The sequence below is a fragment of the Echeneis naucrates genome, chromosome 8 (assembly GCF_900963305.1).
Source record: "Echeneis naucrates chromosome 8, fEcheNa1.1, whole genome shotgun sequence".
In the NCBI taxonomy this organism is placed as follows: domain Eukaryota; kingdom Metazoa; phylum Chordata; class Actinopteri; order Carangiformes; family Echeneidae; genus Echeneis; species Echeneis naucrates.
The window spans coordinates 5,998,866-6,021,126 of NC_042518.1; the positions used below are offsets into that span (position 1 = coordinate 5,998,866).

General features: G+C 40.3%; 4 protein-coding genes across 4 annotated transcripts in view; 3 read left to right on the plus strand and 1 right to left on the minus strand.

Annotated features, from left to right (window-relative positions):
* Window positions 1-2,955, plus strand: part of znf385c (zinc finger protein 385C) — a 68,644-nt gene extending 65,689 nt beyond the window's left edge. Inside the window, exons 6-9 of the mRNA XM_029508881.1 lie at window positions 3-190; window positions 1,057-1,155; window positions 1,687-1,776; window positions 2,725-2,955. Coding sequence (XP_029364741.1) covers window positions 3-190; window positions 1,057-1,155; window positions 1,687-1,776; window positions 2,725-2,955 — 608 coding nt within the window. The remainder of the gene's footprint in view (window positions 1-2; window positions 191-1,056; window positions 1,156-1,686; window positions 1,777-2,724) is intronic.
* Window positions 2,956-9,632: 6,677 nt separating this feature from the next.
* Window positions 9,633-12,337, minus strand: nkiras2 (NFKB inhibitor interacting Ras-like 2). Its single transcript, XM_029509062.1, has 4 exons — window positions 12,304-12,337; window positions 11,795-11,909; window positions 11,292-11,533; window positions 9,633-11,100 (listed from the first exon to the last, which is right to left on the minus strand). Exons 2-4 carry the CDS (start codon window positions 11,886-11,888, stop codon window positions 10,858-10,860), a joined length of 579 nt encoding a protein of 192 aa, XP_029364922.1. The 5' UTR covers window positions 11,889-11,909; window positions 12,304-12,337; the 3' UTR covers window positions 9,633-10,857.
* Window positions 12,338-12,350: 13 nt separating this feature from the next.
* Window positions 12,351-18,658, plus strand: dnajc7 (DnaJ (Hsp40) homolog, subfamily C, member 7). The gene is made up of 14 exons (XM_029509063.1): window positions 12,351-12,454; window positions 13,203-13,291; window positions 13,422-13,546; window positions 13,902-14,015; window positions 14,335-14,409; window positions 14,501-14,619; window positions 15,225-15,378; window positions 15,524-15,688; window positions 16,288-16,379; window positions 16,530-16,603; window positions 16,727-16,873; window positions 16,963-17,115; window positions 17,315-17,377; window positions 17,486-18,658. Exons 1-14 carry the CDS (start codon window positions 12,381-12,383, stop codon window positions 17,521-17,523), a joined length of 1,482 nt encoding a protein of 493 aa, XP_029364923.1. The 5' UTR covers window positions 12,351-12,380; the 3' UTR covers window positions 17,524-18,658.
* Window positions 18,659-19,153: 495 nt separating this feature from the next.
* On the plus strand, window positions 19,154-22,098 carry odad4 (outer dynein arm docking complex subunit 4). The gene is made up of 11 exons (XM_029509276.1): window positions 19,154-19,279; window positions 19,409-19,540; window positions 19,707-19,860; window positions 19,952-20,013; window positions 20,288-20,438; window positions 20,641-20,865; window positions 20,971-21,178; window positions 21,263-21,349; window positions 21,533-21,729; window positions 21,873-21,973; window positions 22,063-22,098. The coding sequence occupies exons 1-11, from the start codon at window positions 19,154-19,156 to the stop codon at window positions 22,096-22,098; spliced, it is 1,479 nt and encodes a 492-aa protein (XP_029365136.1).
* Window positions 22,099-22,261: the final 163 nt, after the last annotated feature.

Genomic DNA, 22,261 nt, shown 5'->3' on the forward strand with positions numbered 1-22,261 from the left:
AGGTACAAAGCACAAACTGATGCTGGAGGGTCACAGTGTTCTGCCACGACGCAGAGGGAAAGTGGTCGCAGCTCGTGCCGGGTGCAAGAGCAAGCGGCTGGGGAGCAAAGGCAGTGTCGGGGTGCCCAGCAAGAACTTCCAGTGTGAAGTTTGCGAGATCTTTGTGAATTCGGAGACCCAGCTGAGCCAGGTGAAATGAATATCATATCAGCGTGGCCTCAGAATTAATTGGGAAGTACCTGAATTCATTATGAATTACCTGTTTCACATCTAGACACTGATATGATACATTGAGCCAAGACCAGAATGGCCTGCACAAATCATGTGTATTAAAATGATAAATATGTGCGAAGGGATTTTAAACACTTCAGTTCAAGAAACCATTAGAGCATCTCCTCGATGGAGGAAATGCGAGCATCCTTAAATCAAAGCAGCACTTTCGTTTACAGCCACATGAATGAAGCCATTCAAAGCAGGTTGCGAGTGCAAAGCACATTTAAGCAGCAGCTATTTTTCCACATTAGACAGATATCATCTGATGTTATAACTAACTGCAAAGCTCCTCACTGAACAGGGATTTATATGCCACTCATTATTGCAAACTACTAATGCCTCTTGTATTTAATTTTCTGGTTTCATTGGCATCAAACCAGGTTAGTGAAGTAATTTCTCTCCTTTTGATGTTCATTTAATGCTACATTAGAGTGAAGGGATTGTCTTGGAAACTTCGCCCAGGCTGGAGGAGAATGTGGAAAAGATACAGGATATGTTGGCATGTGTGAGCACCCAGGCTGCTTTAGCCTTAAATGAATTCCACTGGTCTTATATAAACATCCCCTATCCCTGGAGGATGTAAGCCTGTTAGTAATGCAGCCAGAAGAGAAGCACAAACTGTGGCGGTGCTAGAGAGTAATGCAATGTAATTTCATTGCACTTCAGTCATAATCAATGTGTATCCATTATTAATTCAGCAGATAACACTTGTGGTTGTTCCACTGTGGTACAACAAACAGATGCTTGTTAGCTCCTTCATGGTATTTCTGTTGGTCTCGGCAGCACATGAATAGCAGAAGGCACAAGGACAGGCTGGCTGGAAAACCACCCAAACCCAAATTTACCCCCCACAGCAAGAGCCAGCCAAGCTCCAGCTTAGCGGTAAGTCTTAGCATAAAGACACGGACAAACAAAACACTGTCACGCAAATGTGCACCCATACATACACACAAACAAAACATAATTGCCTTTCTCTTAGCACAGATAGGCTTGAGCATGCCATGCGCACAGACCAAGACTGGAATGAATTCTAGTCTAGAATGCAAACTAATCCATTTTTAAACAGCAATTTTCATTGATCTTTGTTATAGTTAACTGTTTTGACCCCACACAGACAGACAGACAGATGTCATTACATTGTGCTCAGGGGCTTCTATGTCTCGTTGAGGCAGCATGCTTGTATGCCTCTACTGTCAAAGAGGTTAAGCACATTGTTGTACTCAGTGAGTCCCCTACCCCTGAGACAGGTCTAAAATAGTCCTGCTCTCCCCTACTGATCAGCTCTGACAGCAGCAGCCTGAATCAGCACTCCAGATTAATCACTTCTCTGCTCCTGTCATATACACACCTCCCCATCTCTCCTTTTCCCCATGCTCCCCCTCCTCCTCCTCCTCCTCCTCCTCCATCCTACAGAGCGTGAGATGGAGTGGCTATGCAGGCGTGGCTGTGTCTGCCATGAAGAAAGCATTCAGCCAGTACAACCTCACCTCCCTCTCCTCGCAGGTCAGTGGCAGGAGAGGCAGAGACTGGGGTTGGATTGGAGGGCAAGAGCTTCAGATGGCTGAACTTTAGGCCTGGCAAGGGGCAGGGGACTGAGAAATCCTGTTCATATTGAACCGATAGCTCTGATTGTGTTTTGTTTTTTGTTTTTGTTTTTTTTTTTTACATGTGGTGCTATTACGTTTACATGTGTTGTCAAATGAATAGTTGCAAAGTGAGAGATGGTGTCTTTGTTTGATGCACCGTCGCTTCCAACATACCATGGCTTCTGTGAAAGAGCACGCTAATACTATTTGAGTGGTTGAAGGTCCCATATTTGACACTCCTTCCTGGGTTTTATCTCAAGTGTTGATATCCATAAGAATATGTATTGAAGCTTTGGGATTGGCTGAGAGCAACAACTTCTTTATTGTTAAATTACAAAGACACAGAAATCCTGACAGCTTGTTTTAAGACTCAGTTTCTGAATACTGTGTATTTCCCTGTGAAGTAAGAGCTGTAATACTTTGACATACCACCTAGATCTGCCTCAAAATCAAAAAGCGATAGACTTCCCACTTTATGCAATATGGGACCTTTAAAAGAAGAAGAAACAATAATCTTAGTTATGCATCAGTCCAAACAACAAAATGATCACCAGTGATTAAACCATATCATCTTATAATAACTAATGCTTGTCTTCTGACCTTTGTGCTGAGTGGAATAGACTAAGTGTATCCACACTGTTGTCCTAGCACTAACCTACAATATATACATATAAAATGTATGTCTGACAAGCCATTGGGAATCCAGTCCTGCCTGCTATTCAGTATGAACATGGATTCCTTTGCTCCAGCTGTCCGTGCAAACAACAGCCATGACTTTGGGAAACATGTTTGCCCCACTAAACATGCTGTACCCTCACTATGTTCTTCTCTCGCTTCTCACCATTCCCCCTCCTATCTTCTCCAGACCAAACTGGCCTTGCAGAAGCAGCTGACCAAGAGCTTGACAACTGGCTTCCTGCCCAGCCCCCTCACCCCGCCAACTCTGTGCACAGTGGCAACTAACCCGCTGGCTCTGCGCCACCCAGTGGGCACCACCACCTTCATCCAGACCCCCTTCCTGGGCCCTGCACTGTTTCGGCCTGCCCCGGGGCCACTGCGGGCCACACACACACCCATCATCTTCTCCCCCTACTAAAGACCTAACCCACTTCCCATTTTGAGCTCCTCCCCTGTCCCCTTACCTTTCCCCAAGCCCAACATTAGGTGTGACCACGTGACAAAGGCCACACTCAAACTATGCATCCCGTCTGACTTAAAATGGAAACAGTGCGCAAGTCCTGACGCTCAGTAGGCCAAGAGGCCTGAGAGCTGTTCTTATCACAAAGGCCAAGATCCCCTATCATGCCTTCTTTCTGCTCCCGTTATCATGACCTAAGGAGCAGGACAGGCCTCCAGACAGTGACTGGTGCACAGAGGCCGCTTTTATAGCCATTTCATGGGTCAACACAGTTTGGATCATGGATATTATTGTGTAATTTATTAGAGAACAAATATAGACAAGTCTAGATGTATGTTTAGTGTCGTTGCCACAAAATAAGGTCCCTTTACTTGACACTCTTTTAAAATCTTATTGGTTCTGGGGTTTTATGAAAGACTGGACGATCATACAGGAGGTCATTAAATCAGCTGAAACTGAGGTATATTCATGTATGACTGGACAAGGCAGTCTCACTGATCAGCATTTTCCACTAGTGGAGTTGATACTGTCACATTGCATCCTAAATATGGCCATTATCAAACAAATACCCCTTTGAATCTTTGAGGAACAAATATGCCGATCTTTAACGCCATGCTCTATATCCATATGCTAAAACCCATTGCCATCATTTTGCATCTCCAAGCCGCCTCCCAAAAACTGTTTCCCTGAGCTTTTAGAAACCATTTCTTCCTCTCTCTCTCTCTGAGTCACAGCCATAGCCACATCAGAGCCCTCCAGAGTTTTTCTTTCCTTTCCATATCCCCAGGATTAAACACTCATTAGGGTCCAGAGAAGGTCAGCTTGTCAACTTGAATTTGTTTCAGTTTGCAAATTCTGGCATTTTTGTTGTTGTTGTTTTGTTTTGTTTGGGTTTTTTTGTTTGTTTCTTTCTTTCTTTCTTTCTTTTTTCTTTTTTTTTTTTTTTTGTTCCAGTGCATCACCCCCCGCAATGTAGCTCGTACATCATGTATTCACCAAGCTAGCGGCACGAAAACACTTTTTCAGCTACGGATGTCTTACATTGCAGAATGCCATCATTTCCTTGACCCCCCTGACTGCCCTTCATCCTGTCCTCCTTCACCCCACACTATCATCGTCTTTCTGTTGGCCTTGATTCTCTCAAGCGTTATCTCAGCATGAGATGATAAGGAACAAAACACGCACACACAACTGCACACATAATGAACAAATAATGGATAACTTGAACACTTGATGGGATTTCACAGCTCAATGAAAAGTTGGGGTGACATTGGGTGGGGAGGCTGCTCTGCCAGTACATGACTGGCATCGTGCTGCAACATCTGCATAAAATGTGAAAGGGAACAAAGATCAGTGCCATGGCAACCACATGAAAAGCACCTTAAAACTCATTTACTTACAAAAGCAATGAAAATTGTGTTGATATCCACATTTGGGGTTTGAATTGGTTTTTGTTTTGTTTTGTTTTTTTGGGGTTTTGTTTTGTTTGTTTTTTTGCTGTTGATGTGTGTTTTTACAATCCCATGTCCAATTTCAGTAAGAATTTTACTTTGGAAAAGAAAACAATCAGGTGAGAACGCTCAGTTTTTGGTTTATCCACAACCAAGAGAAGTCTCACATTTAAAGCAATACATTTGGTATGTTTCTGTTTATATTTATGATGTGTTTTTAGTGTGTCAATGGCTTTATCTATTCTATACTGTACACAACTGTAACAATGTATTATGTGCTCAAACATCGCCAAGGGCCAACTTTGAATTGTCAGCAAAGAGTCATTCAGAATGATGTGTTGTCCTGATGGGTGCTGCCCATGGCGCTTGATGCTCATGGTCAGTCTTCACATGTTTTGACTCCCGGCTGAGCTATTCCATTTATAGCTGCTGTCGTGCTGCAGACAGAGGGTGCTTCAGCGCCGAATGACATTGATGTTCTGTTTTTGTAGCGGAGCAGAGGAACATTTGTTTGACTTCCAGTGAGCAAAACAATGTTACGTCAGAGACAAGTTGTTTGGATAAATGTCACAAGTGCAACATCAACTGTCATATTGCTGTTCATGCCCGAGTGCTGTCCCCCCACCCATCGCCACTACCAACCCTCTCATTCAGGATAGTTACTGACATTCAACCCTCCCTCTGCCAAAACGGACCGTTGGCAAAGGTCTTGTGAGGACTCGGAACGCACACCTCACCTTTCTCTCAACACTCATACCAAATCATGTTTTCTTAAATTACAGTAATGGAACAAATCCTATGCATTTCTCATTGTGCAATATGTATAGTTGTCTGTGATGCAGCATCGCCATCTGTTGTGAAAACCCTGTAATTGCCATCCAGTACTAGTGCTTCGACACAACCTTTTGATCCTATGTACATTTCTGTATAAGGAACCCCAAGTGTTTCTGGGTAAGCAAAGCCACCGGCCCCACCCCCGCCATGTGATTCTCCCCTGTCGCACTACTCAGTGAACCAGCCAGCCTTTAATGATCTTCACTGTTTGTTTGTTTCTAACGCTCATTGGGAACTCTGACCTAAAGAACTTAAACTTTTCTTAAAATAAGAATCTAGAGAAGGCAAATTATATGTAGAACTCATAGAGTAACTATAGAGATTTTATCAGAGTTGCTATTGTTATCTGTATCACAATGAACTGCTATCATAGAAAAGAATAGATTATGTTATTGTAGACTCTGTACAGCAGACAGGGAAAAGAAAATGCTTTGCTTTCTTTTTATTTTTTCTTTTGTTTATTTACATGGTTTTACCAATTTGTTGGGGGTTTTTTTTTTAAGTGCAAGAGAAAATATTTAAATTTTTTGAGTGAGCTTTCTTCGCCCTCTCTCTCCTTGTTGATGGTGTCTGAAATAATAAAATTATTCAAGGCCTTTTTTTTTTTCAAAAATAGAAGATATTCTAAAGTCAATTTTAGCAGGCCTTCTCAGGGGTGACAGGTAGAGCGAATGCTAATATAAAGATCCATTCAGGGTATCCCTCCGTAGCTTGAGAGAGCAGGAAACACTGTACGTATGGATGGATTGACAAAAATAAATAAATCAAAACTTTAAAGTGCTGTATATTAGAAAGGACAAAGGAAAGGTTTTGGAAAATAAAGCTTTTAGAACTTGTAAAAAATCGTTTTAATGTGTGTGCGAGTGCATGTGTGTGGGTACAACTAGACAACAGCAGCATCCCGCAAGGTTGTACTACGATTCAGGTTGATATTTGAACAATAACAATTTACTTGTAGGTGTGTACAGGGAAAGAAACCGATAAATAATTACAACATGAATGCTCAGATTTACAGGGATGCTCAAAATTGCCTTATTATGTTCAGTATTATTTAATCAAACTATTTTTTAAAGTGAGCATTCAAAATGCTAGAATAATCAGTCAGTATAAAGTTTGCATTTCCAACTTTGAATTGGAACTGAAAAGAATTGTATTCAATAAGTGATTCTGAGTTTGCTGGTGCAGGTTTGTCGGCTTCACAGTGACACCCTCACAGCATCTGTTTGTGTGGTAACCCCACCGCCTCTCATTTTCTTGCCATTTGGATTTAACAACTTGCTACAGCATGGCTGATATTTAGCACAAGATCGATAATGGAAACAAGTTAAAGCTACCATGTCTGATCTCTGCTGCATCTGTTACATACAAGAGTGATATATCTGAGTGGCTGATGTGGTTTAGAAGCAGAATAATCTTTATCTTCAGTTGATTCTCCACAGATGGACATGCAGTGTGCTCTACATCATAGTTACTCCATGAAGATTTGTCACTGTACATGAATCCTCCTGGTTTGTGTGACACTATCTCACTGCTTCTGAACGTCTGCTGTGTGTTTGCCAACATGACCAAGTGTTGTTGCTGGTTTTCTGCTGTGGTGTTTTCCTGTCCCCCGCAAAGCGAACTTAAACACATCCCTCCCTGGGCTCTTTATATGTGATAAACTGTGAATCTATGCTTTCATCTATCATGCCAGATAATTGCGTGCTTAGTGCAGTTAGTGCTGTGTTAATTTTCCAATCTTTCTTATTTTGAAGAAGAACCCATGAATTACACACTGTTGGTGTCCTCCACACCCCAGGCCAACACCAGCCTCTGCTTTGTGGAAACATGTAGATAAGCACAGCCCCTCCTGCTGTGCCAGTGAAAGGTACACCACTGGAACCCCAGCTCTTCCGTCAGCTGCTGATACGGCAGAAGGACATGATGACCTTTCTAAACTGTGACACTCGTGTTTATTATCTTATCTGATTGCTCTCTGTGTGGTGGGGAGTGACAAACTTATCTCCTGCTGTAGTGGTCAGCTAGGGCTCTTTCACTCAAGAGTCGAGCCTTAGATACATAGCTTCAGTGTGCGTGTGTGTACAAATATAGACTTTTGTGAATTTTTACCATTACTCAAAGGCGAGGAACGTAGGTGAGGAAAGAAATGGTGGCGAGGGAGAGGAAGACCTTAGGCCATGGTGATAGTAAGCACACTGAGCGCGAGGCCATCTGTGGCCGCTGTGATCTATGATATAAAATAAACACTACAGTGGCCAGGTCTTCTCAGACCTCATTCTACCCAACTAAATTATGCTCTGTAATCTAAGCTACATGTAATGTCACTACTCGCATAAATAATTATGTGCCATTTTTTTCTATCCGAAACTCTTTTTAAGTAATGTGCTTGTTCTCAAACAGTCCCTCAATTTATTACCAACACCTACAGTGCAAGTATCCAATAAATACACAATACTTCATAAACTCTCCACATTCATTCAGATTAGTCACTTGAGTGAGATCTTTCATGATTCTTACTGGAAATCATGAGATCATGAGAAATACAAAGTCAGATTCAGTGTAATATGATGAATATAAGATATTCCTTTATTTGTCCTACAATAGGAAATGAATTAATATTAGTCTAATCTTTATGCACATATGTATTTATTTATTTATTTATGACTATTATTAAACTCACCCCATCAGAAAGATAATATTGTGTAACTGCTTTAAAGAGACAGCAATATTTTATTGATTATATTTAAGAGTAGAATAGGTACCAGAAGGCAATAGGAGAATCTCATTTGTTCATCTGTTTCCCCTCATTGTACTGAAGTTGTCATTCTGTTGACTAGTGGGACTCACCGTGTCGACATGTCCCCCTGGACATAGTCAACCACGTAAAAACATTCTCCCATTCTCACACGGTTCAGAATAAGCTTGACTAATCGCAGATGAAATCACCCTGCGTTTTCAGGACAAATGATCTGTTGCAGATGCTCGTGGGCAGTCGGCATGACAACTAAAGCTCAACATAACTGATGGCTTGAGGGCAGCTGATATTTCCACCCAATAGGGCCTGATAGCCCAGAGAATAAAGGCAGCACTCCAATTTAAACTGCATGTGTTCACTGCAGTGTGGAATTGTTTTGTTAATCTGGTGCTTCATGGTGGCAGGGTGTGAAAAGAGGGTCGATGCACCAGCTTCCAGGGTTGAAGTCTATTTTCTGTTCAGACAAAAAAAAAAAAGAAAAACAAGGAGGGATAAAACATTATTTATTTTATTGTCCCCCTGGGAGAGCTGGATGCTCAGCTGCAGTCATGAGACACGCTGTCATACAACAGCAAAAGAGTATTACTGGCAGTAACACAAGGGCGCCGCCTGGTCGCCCTTTGACTGTGACAAGCAAAAAGAAAGTTTTCTTTTGTGGATGGTGTAGTCTAAAAAAACGGGGGGGCGGTTCATAAATCACTGAGGCAAGTGACAAATCATATTTTTGTATGGATGTCAGTGCGGCCACAGAAAAGGCATTGATACACTAAAAACTTGAAGGAGTGTCTCCCTCATTGTTTTACCTTAGGGACATGAAATTAATCCCACTGTGTACTGCCATAGTCCGAATGTGTAACTGAAATGAAATAGTAACTGAATCTTTTGAGTGAAGCAACATCAGTGTTCTTGCCCAGTTCTAGTCATTAAAAAGAACATGATTGAAATGTGATAGTACATAATAGCACCCTCCGGGGAAACTAAGGTGAGGATAATATAATTTCATGAACGTTCCACTTGAGGTTTTCTCATTATCTTACATTAACCTCTCAAGTCAGCATGCCCATGTGGAACAAGCAGATCATTTCCTCTGCTTGAGCATCTCTGACCTCATCTGACTGGCTGTTTTACTGCTCCCGAACTGATTTAACCTTGAGTAGCAATTCATAAATGTGACCTTTTTTTGACAGATATGGAAATGAACTAATGTTTCAGTACCTACTAGAACAGATTTACTCAATTTGCAGAAATCATACAAAATAAATTCTGTGGGCAGCAGACTATTATGGTTACCTGAGGAATTCATCGGTGCGTTTGGCACCAGTTTAGGAAGTAAGAAAAAAAATTACTCATTGCAAGATTTACATTAACAATGGTTCGCTGTTTTTTCTCCTGGCTCATTTGGCAGAAACTTTTGTCCAAAAACAGACGGACATTCAACCAACAATTAAAGAAAAGCTAAATAGCATCAGAAAGGTTGAAATGAATGCTGAAATGAAGACAGATTTTTTTTTTTATGTGAACATCCAGTGTTTTCCAGAAATATCAGAGACATCTACTGGCCATGAAACAAACACATTTGACACCAAAAATTATTATGTTCAAGCAGAGGGAAAAAATCCTTTAATTTGTTCATGAATCATGCAAACAAAAGTAAAGTGAATCAATTTAAGGATGTCATAGCTTGAGCACTTGATATGCACAAAAAAAGTTGACAGACTGTGGCACAAACATAAATATTCAAGACAATATAAACAGATTTCCATTTTCAATAAAACAAATATGCAAAGCTGCACGTATTTGACCCCATGTTGCACCCTGAAATAACAGCTCAGTGAATGTGTCCTGTGTTTAATGGGTTTCATATACAGCTCAGTATGAAAAGAGCAGCTTAAAATTCAGCAGTTGTTGCAAATGATAATATGAGTCATGTTTTATGACATTTTACTATATATATTGTGCACCATGATTTTTTTATGTGTAGGAAGCAGAGAGTAGCACCTGAGCCTGCAGAGACTGCCTTTCATCTTAACATCCTTTATCTTGTTTAAGGTGAGTACAGAAGGCCATATGTGGTGAGGAATGTCAATCACACACTCTGCAAAATCTAACAGTGAATGTCTTCATACATTTATCAATTGTAACAAATCTCCAAACTAACAAACAGCAGAGTTACTGTATATCCTCAATAATTTATCAACAAATCCCTTCATCCATCAGAACATATACAACATGTGAGATTCAGCATTTGTGTGATGCAAAATTTACATAACATTTGAAAATGCTGCCTTTTCGATTTGGTCTGTGTGAAATTTATAAAATAGTAACCAGTGCACACGTGTGCATGTGCTAAATTGTCTATACAGTGAGCACTATCAAACCATTTTAAAATTCAGGGCTGCCTTGAGTGTTGTCTAAGATCAATTATTGATTGTCAGTAGTCTGAGGATTTCTGCCTGATGATAAAAGCAAGAGTTGTAAAGAATGCGGATGAACAGTTTTTTCATAGTATAACAAAAAAATGGAAGTGACAAAGAAAACTGTTAGCATTTTTTGATGACCTTAGCTGATATGTCAAAGTAAAAATAAAGGAATCACAGTTTTCACTCACATCAGTAAGTATTTCGTCAAAATATCATATATAGGTGTATTCTAATGCCAACAGTGCTCACTGTATATAAATATCCATACAATCATTATGCCTTTCCTTTCATCGCTTCCTTCAACATATCAAAATTGATCCTTTAGTAAAACAAAGTTCCCTTTAACATTCCACTCCTCCCTTTTTTCTCCTTCTTGAATATAACAACAGTTTTCAGTAATTTAACTGTCTGTTGAGCCACTGCCCTTATTCTTGTTGCGACTAAGTGGGAAGGTGGACTTGCTCTGAGGCTGGGTCATTTTGCTGGCCAGATAGACGAATGGTTCAATGAGTGTGCGCCGATCCACCACCGACACCTCCCACAGACGAACCTTCTCATTCTTCGCCCAGTTCTGCGCCAGGTTAGAGTCGACTCTCCTTTCATCCTGCTTGTCCAGCTTGTTACCCAGCACAACAATCGTCACCTGTGGACCAGTATAATAAGGTTATCCCTTAATCTGTCATGGGATGCTTAAGTGTACAGTTTTAAGAGAAATTCAGGAATATTCTGAAATTGTACATACAGACACTAACAGTTGGCCAAAATGCTTTGGTAGGTCTAAATTATTATAAAATAATGTCTCTTTCTAAGCATATGAGTATGGTCAGTCCTCACCTCTTTCTTGTCTCTGTGACGATCTATGTCCTTCTTGAGTGCCTCCATTCTCTTAAAGGACTCTTTACTGTCGATGCTATAAACCAGTACAAAGCCATCTGCAAATGTGTAGTAATGTCGAGAGAACTCCACCCCGTCCCGAAGTCCTCTTGTGTCATAGAAGCGCACCTGCTCTCGTGTACCACGGTCTGTCTCTATGGAGCCGATGTAGATATCCTCCAGGGTCTCCATTGGTTCTGAACCTGATGGTGAATGATCGATATACTGAGTATGAAGACAATTACTTGTACAATTGATACTATACAATCAAGATTTTTCCTGGCTTGAAACGAGTTACAATACTACGTATAAGAGTGAATGTAAACTTGTAGTGAATCTGTTCAATGTACCACTGTTCCCCTAGTAGTACATAAGTATACCTCATGCACTCGGTGACATCAAGTAAAAATATCTGCTTAATTTGGATGAATGAATAGACAACATGTAATATAACATTTATATACCTGCAACATGGTTGGCATAAAGCAGCTGCTCCAAAACAGCCGTTTTACCTACTGCACCTTGGCCACACACAACCACCTTACAGCTTTTGCCCATGATTCTCTCGGTTAGGAAACTCTATGTGAAGAGAGCGGATACAGGGTCAGTGCATAGCATTGTAGCATATTTTAGCTATGTTACGTGGCTGATGTTTACTGTGTTAGATACATGGAACACCACAATTTTAACTTGCCAGCAAGCATATAAACATTGTCAAAAATAATACAATGGGAAAAGGCAGCTAGCTCGGTGGGCTAACGTCATTAGGTGTATATGGCATTTCCGAATAGCTTAGCATTAGCTTCCAGAGATGCCCTATTTTATATACTAATTCGCGAATGCTATTTGAAACTAACTAACCCAAATAAAACCAGTGCAATTGATTATAAACACGCTATTATTTGTGAAAATGTGGAATGTGTGTTTTAGTTATTGTATTGATCTTTAAATACAAGCTGACCGCTTTGCTTACCTAGCTGCCCACTTCCTGTTTACAGCGTACGTAACGACTGCAGTAATGTGGCCCCGCCCCTCCCCATTGACGGCAAAATGGCGACGGAGAATTGTGATACTGTGAACATGGACCCTGACATGGACCTGCTTAGCGACGAAGAATTAGAAAGGTACAGCACATGAAGGCGTTGTTGACAGCGGCAGGAATATGTCTACTAGCATACCTTTTATTCATGTGTGCCGTCAGAAGTGCCTGCCATGTTAATTTTCTCGTCGCTAACTAGCGCTCTGAGGCTAACTGTTAAGCTAAATTTGTCCCCGGATAGCGTTCAGTTTGATTGTCAGCTCCTGTGCTGGATTTTTTTTGGAGGGGTTGCAGTCGGACGCACTTCTTTTTCTGAAAATCTGTTGGTACCTATGCACTGTAAAAGTTGATCGCACTGCTTTCACATCATTGCAATATTTTCAGAATTGAGCTAGCTGGCTAAATATTTAATGACACCATCACTCGTTGTGTGGTCGTGATGTAAAGCATGAAAGGTTTCCAAAAAAAGTCATAGCAGTGGCCCACAGCATGGTGTCATATGTTCCTGGCTCTGCTCTCCCTCTCTGCTTCACAAAATAGCTACGTGTATGATTAGAGTAGACACTTCTGTCCTGCTGGTTTGGCTCTTACTATGTTTAGTTAACCCAGGCCAGTGAAATCTCAGATGCACATTGTCATACACAGGCCCAGTCAGGCTGTCTTTACTGGTGATTATAAATCTGTTGCTCAGGCTAAATTTACAAGGCAAAGAGGAAAGATAATAAAACAACATAAACCCAGTCAGGGAACGACTATATATAACTATGCTTTCTTGTCATTGCCGCTGATCTCAGACTTCTGTGTTCATTTATTTTCCCATTTTCCTTACACAGGGAAGCAGAGGGCTTCAAAGAGCAAGGCAATGCTTTTTATATCAAGAAGGATTATGCAGAAGCATTCAATTACTACACCAAGGCCATAGGTAATTATTCCTAAATAAATGAGACATGGCTATTTCGTTTTTAGAAGTAATCTAGGGGTGTAAAAATTGTTTGAATTAGGCCTGACTTGTGTTGGGTGTGAACTTTTCTTTTTAATTTTTTTTCATCCAGACATGTGTCCAAAGAATGCAAGTTACTATGGAAACCGAGCAGCCACATTAATGATGTTGTGCCGGTATAGAGAGGCTCTGGAGGATTCTCAGCAAGCAGTACGACTAGATAACACCTTCATGAAGGTGGGTTGTGGTAAACAAGTCATTTCATTTTATTTAAAGGAAAGTCCACCCTTTCTCTACATGAAAAGACATTATGAAGTTTGTGTTCGCAGTTTTGCAAAACTTTTAAGTGCAGTAGTTTCCTGCGTTGCACAAATTTGTAATTGTTGAACTTGAGACCATTTTGCATAAATAACTTTTTCTATATTGACGGGACCCTTCAATACACAAGTTTTTTTAGTGGATATTACATGTATTTAAAGATGTGTCAAATGTGTTAATGTTTTTTTCAGTCTCACTGAGCCTGACAGATTTCAGCATGAATAGGAATTTAGGAATAATAATCAACCTGTGAACTGTTATATTTTACGCATAGGGCCATCTGCGAGAGGGGAAGTGCCACCTGTCTCTTGGCAATGCTATGGCTGCCACTCGATGTTTCCAGAGGGTTCTGGAGCTGGAGCCAGATAACAGTCAGGCTCAGCAGGAGGTGAGTTGGCCTCAACATGATCTGACATTTGGATGTGATTATCTACTGTCAGATAAGCTTTGGCCCAGTTAGTGCAAATTAAGTGCAAAAGTCTGATACTGAGCGGTTTAAGAGGATATCAGCTGGAGTTACTGTCAATTCCTAATGACTGAGCCAGAAGTTTGAGGTTATTCAGAGAACCATTGCAGCTCACATTGACCCAATTTTACATTCACTCTGTGTGATCCCCATGCGAGGCCAGTAGTGGCTGAAAAGCAATAACGTCATCTCCTAGACATCTTTTTCTTTGTCACTGAATATCACAAAATTTCTCTGGCAGTTGAAGAATGCAGACTCCATCCTTGAGTATGAAAGAATGGCAGAGATTGGATTTGACAAGCGAGACTTCAGGATGGTAAGATATGCAGCGATTACAGAATTTTGTGTTTAATATGCTGTTGTATGTCAAATAACACAAGCTACAAAGATTCCTTGATTGTTTCTAGGTTGTCTTTTGTATGGATCGTGCCTTGGAGTCTGCCACAGCTTGTCACAGGTTCAAGATACTGAAAGCAGAGTGCTTAGCTCTATTGGGACGCTACCCTGAGGCACAGTCTGTAGCCAGGTAAGTACGTATATTTGCATGAAAACATGGCAGCTCCTTTATTTGACTGTATTGCAATTGATCAGTGGGTGGCAACACAAGTTGTGCATCAGCCAGATCTGCCACTCGTACCAATAAATAAATCTGTGCAGGTTTCATATCAGTAACAGGGTGTTCAATACAACAAGTGAGTGATCCCATATCATATCATTTTTGTTTTTTTAAAAGTTATAGGTTTGGTACAGAGGTCTAAGAAGTATACACTTAATATTAAATTACTATCACAAGACTGTACAAATGGCACAGCCATTACTAATGACGAGCTGTGTTGATCTGGCTGGTGTCTTCAAGAGATTTGTATTGCTTTCTTTTGCATTTTCTTTTCGTTTTCAGTGAAGTTTGTTTGATCTTTCCCCCCCCTCAAATTTTGTACATGTCTGTTACCACATACTTACTTCAATTTTCAAACCACTGCATCCCTGGACATTGTCTCCTCACTGCAGGGAAGCAACGACTCTCAGCAAAAACCATAAAATATAACACCACCCCAAAAAATATTTTTTTTATGTTATTTATTAATATGTATGTTTTCTTGGTATTGGTGTTAATTACTTGCCTCATTTCAGTGATATTCTGCGAATGGACTCCACTAATGCAGATGCACTTTATGTGCGTGGTCTTTGTCTCTACTATGAGGACTGCATTGACAAGGCTGTCCAGTTTTTTGTTCAGGCCCTGCGTATGGCTCCTGACCATGACAAGGCTCGACTTGCATGCAGAGTGAGTAATTCAACAAAGAGTTATTTTGTGAACCATTGAAACTACTTTTGTCACTTCCTTTAAAGAAAGCAAAGAGAAATGAGTCTGACTACTGGTGGGAGGCCAGTGTGGGTTTTTAATGTGGCCCTCTATCTTGTTTCCCCAGAATGCCAAAGCACTAAAAGCCAAGAAGGAGGAGGGGAACAAGGCATTTAAGGAAGGAAACTTTGAGGCAGCCTATGAGCTCTACTCTGAGGCACTAACAATAGACCCCAACAACATAAAGACTAATGCCAAGCTTTACTGTAATAGGGCCACTGTTGGATCTAAGGTGAGAACACCGAAGATGCACCACTGGTTTTTTAGTGAGCTGAAAAGTTGTTTTTCATTAGGGGTGAACCTGCACATCCTCGTATTGCAGTACATTCAAACATACTGAATTTCAAAGACTCAAAGATAATGCCCACTTTCTCGTCATGTGAGAAAGCAATGTTATAGTGCTAGTACCACATATATATGAACAACTATATAATTACTGGGGAAAAGTCACATGCCATTGTCAATTGTTTTATTTTGCCCCATGAGGCCTGATAAGTGTGACACCATCTAAGTGCAAAGGTGATTTGTACATAAACAATCTAGATAATCACAGTATAAGACTTGTGTCTGTTAGATAAAGGCAAAGACAAACCCACAAATGGACAGCACCCAGCAGGGACGCCTACAGTATGCTTCTTGATATTTTAAACAATGATCTTGGTATTGTAAATAAATCTAGATGAATGCAAAGCCTGTTCCATACAGAGTTATGTCAGAGTTTTAATTCTGTCACAAAGTTTTTATCTAGTACTTCTGTCAAATCAAGACCAATACTTTTCTTGTTTCTGCCTCTGCCTTGCATGATTATACTTTTTTCTTTTTATTTGAAAGCTGAAGAAACTAGAACAGGCCATTGAAGACTGTACAAAGGCTATTAAACTGGATGAGACCTACATCAAGGCGTATTTACGGAGAGCACAATGGTATTTCCAAGATTTTTAACTCTATTGTTCAATTGAGATGGCAAGGTATACAGCATTTGTTTTACATATCTGCACAGCAAAGGACTGTGTATTTATACTTTTTGTGTCATTGAAGGAAACAGTGACAAACTTGTGCATACTCTGTTGCAGCTACATGGACACAGAGCAGTATGAAGAGGCAGTGCGTGACTATGAGAAGGTTTACCAGACAGAGAAGACAAAAGGTGAGAATGCTGCCTCCTAATTTTCATTTTCAAGTGAAATGTTTTGCTGCATTCTTACATTCAAAGAACTAGACTTCCCTGCTCTTTATTAACCTGTTCCTTCTTTATTTCTTGCTTCCATAGAACACAAGCATCTCCTGAAAAATGCCCAGCTGGAGCTGAAGAAAAGCAAACGGAAAGATTACTACAAGGTCCTTGGGGTGGATAAGAATGCCACAGAGGAAGAGATCAAGAAAGCTTACCGCAAACGGGCACTTTTACACCACCCAGGTGCTTTATTTCTTCAACCATTCTAAGTTTATGGGGAAAGGCATGTAATTTGTCGTTAATAAACACAATACTTCTGTTCTGGTCTTAAGACCGTCACAGTGGCTCTAGTCCTGAGGTGCAGAAAGAAGAGGAGAAGAAATTTAAGGAGGTGGGCGAGGCTTTCAGTGTGCTTTCAGACCCCAAAAAGAAGTCTCGCTATGACAGCGGACAGGATCTTGAGGATGACGGCATGAACATGGGAGGTGAGCACCTGGGCAAGCTTTGGGTTGGAAGGTATCAAGGGTGAACAGATAGAAATGCGGGTTTTGTCTGAGCCAATCATTCACCCCTTTTTTTTTTTTTATTTTTGATAAAAAGCAGTTGTTTGTATAGTGATAAAGTTCAACCTGACTGGAATATTCTGCATTAATATTGATTCTTACTTGGTTTGATTTTTGCCAGATTTTGACGCCAACAACATTTTCAAGGCCTTCTTTGGAGGCCCAGGAGGTTTTAGTTTTGAAGGTAATTTATTTTCCTTTTCCCTCTACAGTCTCAAACACATTGAATGAAATAGTCTTTAGAACACAGTAACAGGATTTCTGTTATTTACTTGCACGTTTTTTGTTTCAGCATCTGGACCAGGAAATTTCTTTTTCCAATTTGGTTAATTGGAGGATCTATCTACCTAAACAGTTACTGCATCAGGACTTCAACGATTTCAACCCCTGACCCACCATCCGTATTTAATGACTGACCTATTGCAAGTCAGTTTCTTGTCTATGCCATTGACTGAATGAATGCAACCCAAATGACCACATGCAGCAAATGATTTAACGCCCGTATAGCAAGGACACCAAGATGGATCAGGCTGAGTTGATAGAGTTACTGGTTTTGGATTTGGTTTTCTTTCCCTTCAGAATGAAAAAAACTTGAAAGTCAGTAATGGCTAGCAACACTGGTCCAAAAACCTTCTGGATTTCTGAGAATAGGAAAGATTGTGCAGCTATTGTATCAGAGCTTTTAGGGACCCATGCAGGAAATGACATCCTGGGGAAACTCTTGAGATGCAACTGAGCTCTGAGCAAGCTTTTATTCAACTTGTCTCACTTGCTGAGGGGGAATTCTCTGCATGAAAATTAGTAACTGGCTTAATGATTTCTGAAGAAAATCACTGAGCAAACATCGCCTCCCCCCTCCCCCCTGTCAGTCAGTCAGTCAGTCAGACAGACAGACAGACAGACAGACAGTTGGCTGCTACGAATTCACACTGAAAACTGCCTCCTTGTCATAAGCCAATGGGAGAATTAGAGCATTTTTGAAAATTCCCAACACCTGGAGCCTAGACCTACACATAAAGTAACAGCTGAAGCACACTAAAAAGATGGCAGTGGAGACAGCTGTGCTGGCGTTGCCACCAAAGTCCCCCTACCTCTCGTTGTCACAGGTTTTATGTTTGATGTTGCCATTCACAGATTGCTGCATTGTACATTTTACTGGAATGTAAAGTGTTGATTTGTGATGATAGTTGATATTTTTTCCATTTTTTTTATTTTGATATGTATATTTATTGTAAATTTGCTGTCTAATAGAACCATTGGTGTAAGATGAGGACACTTTTCTATTATATAAATGTTTGCAAGCGGCGCCAATTGTGAGCATCCCTTCAACACAAATTCAGGAAAGCTATTGTTTTGCTTGGTCAGCATGGCGTATTGCATAGAAGTTGATTTTGCTCTTTGTGTTCCTTGACTGTGATGCAAGCTGTGTAATTTTACTCGATGCAACAAGATAATAGAACAATGACCTGCTGTGTTTGCCATCATTTAAGAAAGTCAGGCACTTACGTAATGGTGAAACCTAGTAATGTTTGGTTGCTTCCTGATGGTTGTTTTGTTCTTTTTGGTGCATTTCCTAAACAAAGAAAAGCATCCTCATCTTTGCTCTCTTTGTTTTTGCCCACATGGTGAAACCATGCTCTCTTTACCCATAAAGTACCAGCCATTTCAATAAAGTTGGCCTCCTCTTGGTTTCCCCTTAACAGTTTCTTTAATTTACTTAGATTTTTTTCTTTTAGTTTCAACAATTCTTTAGACATTCATATTTAATAATGTTAACCACACAATATCAATCTGAAACAGATTTCTGATGTGCTGTGTTGAGGCCACTAGATGGCGCCGCTGCCCCTGTTTTGTTAGTGTGGTTGCTAGGATACCGGAGGACGCACCGTGTTCTTCGTTCCGTCTTCTCGGAATTAAGTTCGTCCGAAGAACAAAATAAATCAATTTAAAGTGCTCAAAAATGTCCGATCAAGATGGATACGACGAAGGTCAGAAGCCAAAGAGCACCTTCTCCACTTTAATGGCCGACGGGGACTGGCTGTACCTGAAAGGGGAGTATAAAAAGGCCATAGACAGCTTCACAAAGGTGAGTACAAACTAGCTAGCTACCAAGCTAACGTCAGTTAACGGCAGTACGCCTTTCTTCAACTATCTGAAGGTGTTAATGCAACATGAATAAATGTAGAAAATGCCTTGTTCTTTTGTCTTTGTTAAGGCACTGACTTTAAAGCCTGGTGATAAGTACGGCTTTGTTGGCCGAGCCAAATGTTTTCTAAAGATGGGGCAATCTGTAAATGCTTTGAAAGATGCAGAAGCTTCACTCAGAGAAGACAACACATTTTTCGAGGTAAAGGGAAATACATGAACGATTATTGGGAAGAAATAAATAAATGGCTTAATTGATTGTAGAAAATCACAGCCCTCAAAACTAACCCAGCCAATTATGCATGGAGAGGTCAAGTGTAGTGTAACTGCATTGAGCATGTATGCATTTATTTTATCCTGTTTTTCAGGGATTATACCAGAAGGCAGAGGCTTTGTACTACATGGGAGAATTTGAGTTTGCATTGGTCTTTTACCACAGAGCACAAAAGTTACGTCCACAAATACAGGAGTTCAGACTGGGTATCCAAAAAGCACAGGAGGCAATAGAAAACGCAATTGGTAGTGAGTAATTTGACACAATTTTGCGACCTTAATTGCAATCGTTTTATATGAATATCCTCCTCACAACCCACACTTGAAATCAAAATTACAGGCCCTTCCTCGGTAAAACTAGAGATTAAGGGAGACCTGTCATTTCTCCAGAAGGATGAGGAGGTGAGTCCTTGACTTTTCCCTCCCCATACGGGATTTTTATTGGATGCTTGGAAGCAGAGCTATTATAAGGATAACTCCATGACGAACAGTCACCAAGTAATTCTACTGCAGCAGGAAAGGGGAAAGAAATGCTTGGATAACCAAGTGCTTATCCAGCACCATTTCCCTAACCAAGTTATGATAGACCTCACATTTATCTATATGTCTGTTCACCCTGGTCTTTTCTTTGGAGAACATATTGTGTTTCTGAATGTTATATGACATGATAATAAAGATGGTACAGGCAATTACTTCAATTCAGCATCTGACGATGGAAGACAGAGGTCGGACTAAGAAGATCCCCAAGAGTGAAACAACAACCAAACAACTTCTTGGAGAGTTTTACAATGACAAGAAATATCTAGAAAACCTGTTAAAAGATGAAGGTACTATGTTATTCATATAACCCTTTTTGAATACTTACATTTTTTTTTTTCGACTTCGATAGAGATGAAATAATTTTTGGCTTCACTGTGGACTTAAATCTATTATTTTCTCCACCTTTCTTAACTGATCAGTTTTTTTCATTTAAACCAACTTTTATGTTTAATATTCTGATATTTAAAAGTGTTATGCACTGATATGCAGATTTGGTAAAAGGCATGACAAAGAGTGGGGAACGGCTGCAGGATGTCATTCAGAGTTGTCTCACAGACCTTGACAACTGCACTGAGTTCTGGAACCAGGAGAAACCTATCTGTTCACATGAGAGGCGCCATAAGCTCACGCAACAAAAACGTAGCAAGCTCTGTCCTAAAGCACCGTCTGAACTGGCTCAGTTTCTGCTGAAGAGTCTGGATGACATTGATGCGGGTATGTTTTGTTTCTGGTTGAAATTAAACCCTGGTGCTTTTCTGTTTTGCCAAAAAATAAAAATAAATAAATATATATATATCCTTCCTATGTTTGTTGTTTTAGAGCTGACGTCTGGAAATGCAGAGGGTAGTCTCATGAAGGCAAAAGAAGTCATGAAGATTGTGCAGGGATGGTCTGAGAAAGATGTGCCGAATAAGAAAGCAGTTTTGGGCAACTTGCACAGTTGCATTGGGAATGCTTTAATCGACTTGGGAGATATGGAGAAAGCCATAGACCATCATCAGAAAGATTTGGAGTTGGCTAAACAGTGGTGAGATCCCAAAGAAATTACACAAGATAAGTGAAAGATACAACAACAGACCAAATTTTTCAATAAACGTTCTTCAATCAATAGCAAACTCCCAGAAGCAATGTCCAGGGCACTGGACAATATTGGCAGAGTTTATGCTCGACTTGGACAGTTCACACAGGCCATTGAATTGTAAGTAAAAGATGAAATATGTCCTCACTTGGGAAACGTGGAAAACATACACATTTTATTGCAACCTTTTCTAGTCACACATTTCTCAACTAAAACAATTTCACATTGGGAATTGAGTGTGACATTTGTTTGCTGGTGACATGATAGTTCTTTGATCCTCTTCTCTCTGTAATGACCATTCAGCTGGGAGAAGAAGATTCCTCTGGTCCGTGGAAGTTTGGAGAAGACTTGGTTGTTCCATGAGATTGGTCGGTGTTACCTGGAGCTTGATCGCCACAAAGAAGCCAGAGACTATGGTGTCCGTTCTGTTGCTGCAGCTGATGAAATTGCGGATGAGAAATGGCAGATAAATGCAAACGTTTTGGTTGCACAATCAGAAAGTAAATCTTTGTTTGCTTTAATCACTTCATTCTAGATATTTCAGTTCTTTCCTGATATTGAACTATCTAATACTGTATGGGTGTTTGTACTTTATAAAGTGTTGGCTTGATCTTTAATAACAATTTCATTTGTTTAATATCAGTGAAACTTGGAAACTTTGAATCCAGTGTTGCCAGTTTTGAAAGAGCATTGGCACATGCCAGACGGCAGGAAGATGATTCTGCTATGAATGCTATTCAGAAGGTTGTCTATTGCGATATGTTTCCAATTTCTATCTTCTCACTTTGGTTTAAAGACATTTTTAAAGATTGACATACTCTTTCTCTTTTCAGGCTCTTGATGAAGCAAAGCAGCATTTGCCACAATGAGGACATATCCAGTCAAGACTAAGTGCAGTCGAAAAAAAGAGTGCAGAACAAACAACGTCTATGTTGGGATATTTATGGTGTTCTTAACAAAATGCTGTATCTGCTGTCAGGTCTTGATGCACACAGTAATTTTTTGAGTTGTGCTTCAGTGCGAAACACAAAT

Excerpts from the sequence above, each read along its gene's own strand:
- nkiras2 (XM_029509062.1), bottom strand. The coding sequence starts at position 11,888 with ATGGGCAAAAGCTGTAAGGTGGTTGTGTGTGGCCAAGGTGCAGTAGGT. Across the intron at positions 11,534-11,794 it reads TTATGCCAACCATGTTGCAG|GTTCAGAACCAATGGAGACC; the intron begins GTATATAAATGT and ends ATTCACCATCAG. Across the intron at positions 11,101-11,291 it reads GTCACAGAGACAAGAAAGAG|GTGACGATTGTTGTGCTGGG; the intron begins GTGAGGACTGAC and ends ACTGGTCCACAG.
- dnajc7 (XM_029509063.1), top strand. The coding sequence starts at position 12,381 with ATGGCGACGGAGAATTGTGATACTGTGAACATGGACCCTGACATGGAC. Across the intron at positions 14,410-14,500 it reads ACAAGCGAGACTTCAGGATG|GTTGTCTTTTGTATGGATCG; the intron begins GTAAGATATGCA and ends GATTGTTTCTAG. Across the intron at positions 15,689-16,287 it reads GGGCCACTGTTGGATCTAAG|CTGAAGAAACTAGAACAGGC; the intron begins GTGAGAACACCG and ends TTTATTTGAAAG.
- odad4 (XM_029509276.1), top strand. The coding sequence starts at position 19,154 with ATGTCCGATCAAGATGGATACGACGAAGGTCAGAAGCCAAAGAGCACC. Across the intron at positions 19,280-19,408 it reads CCATAGACAGCTTCACAAAG|GCACTGACTTTAAAGCCTGG; the intron begins GTGAGTACAAAC and ends GTCTTTGTTAAG. Across the intron at positions 20,014-20,287 it reads TTCTCCAGAAGGATGAGGAG|ATGGTACAGGCAATTACTTC; the intron begins GTGAGTCCTTGA and ends ATGATAATAAAG.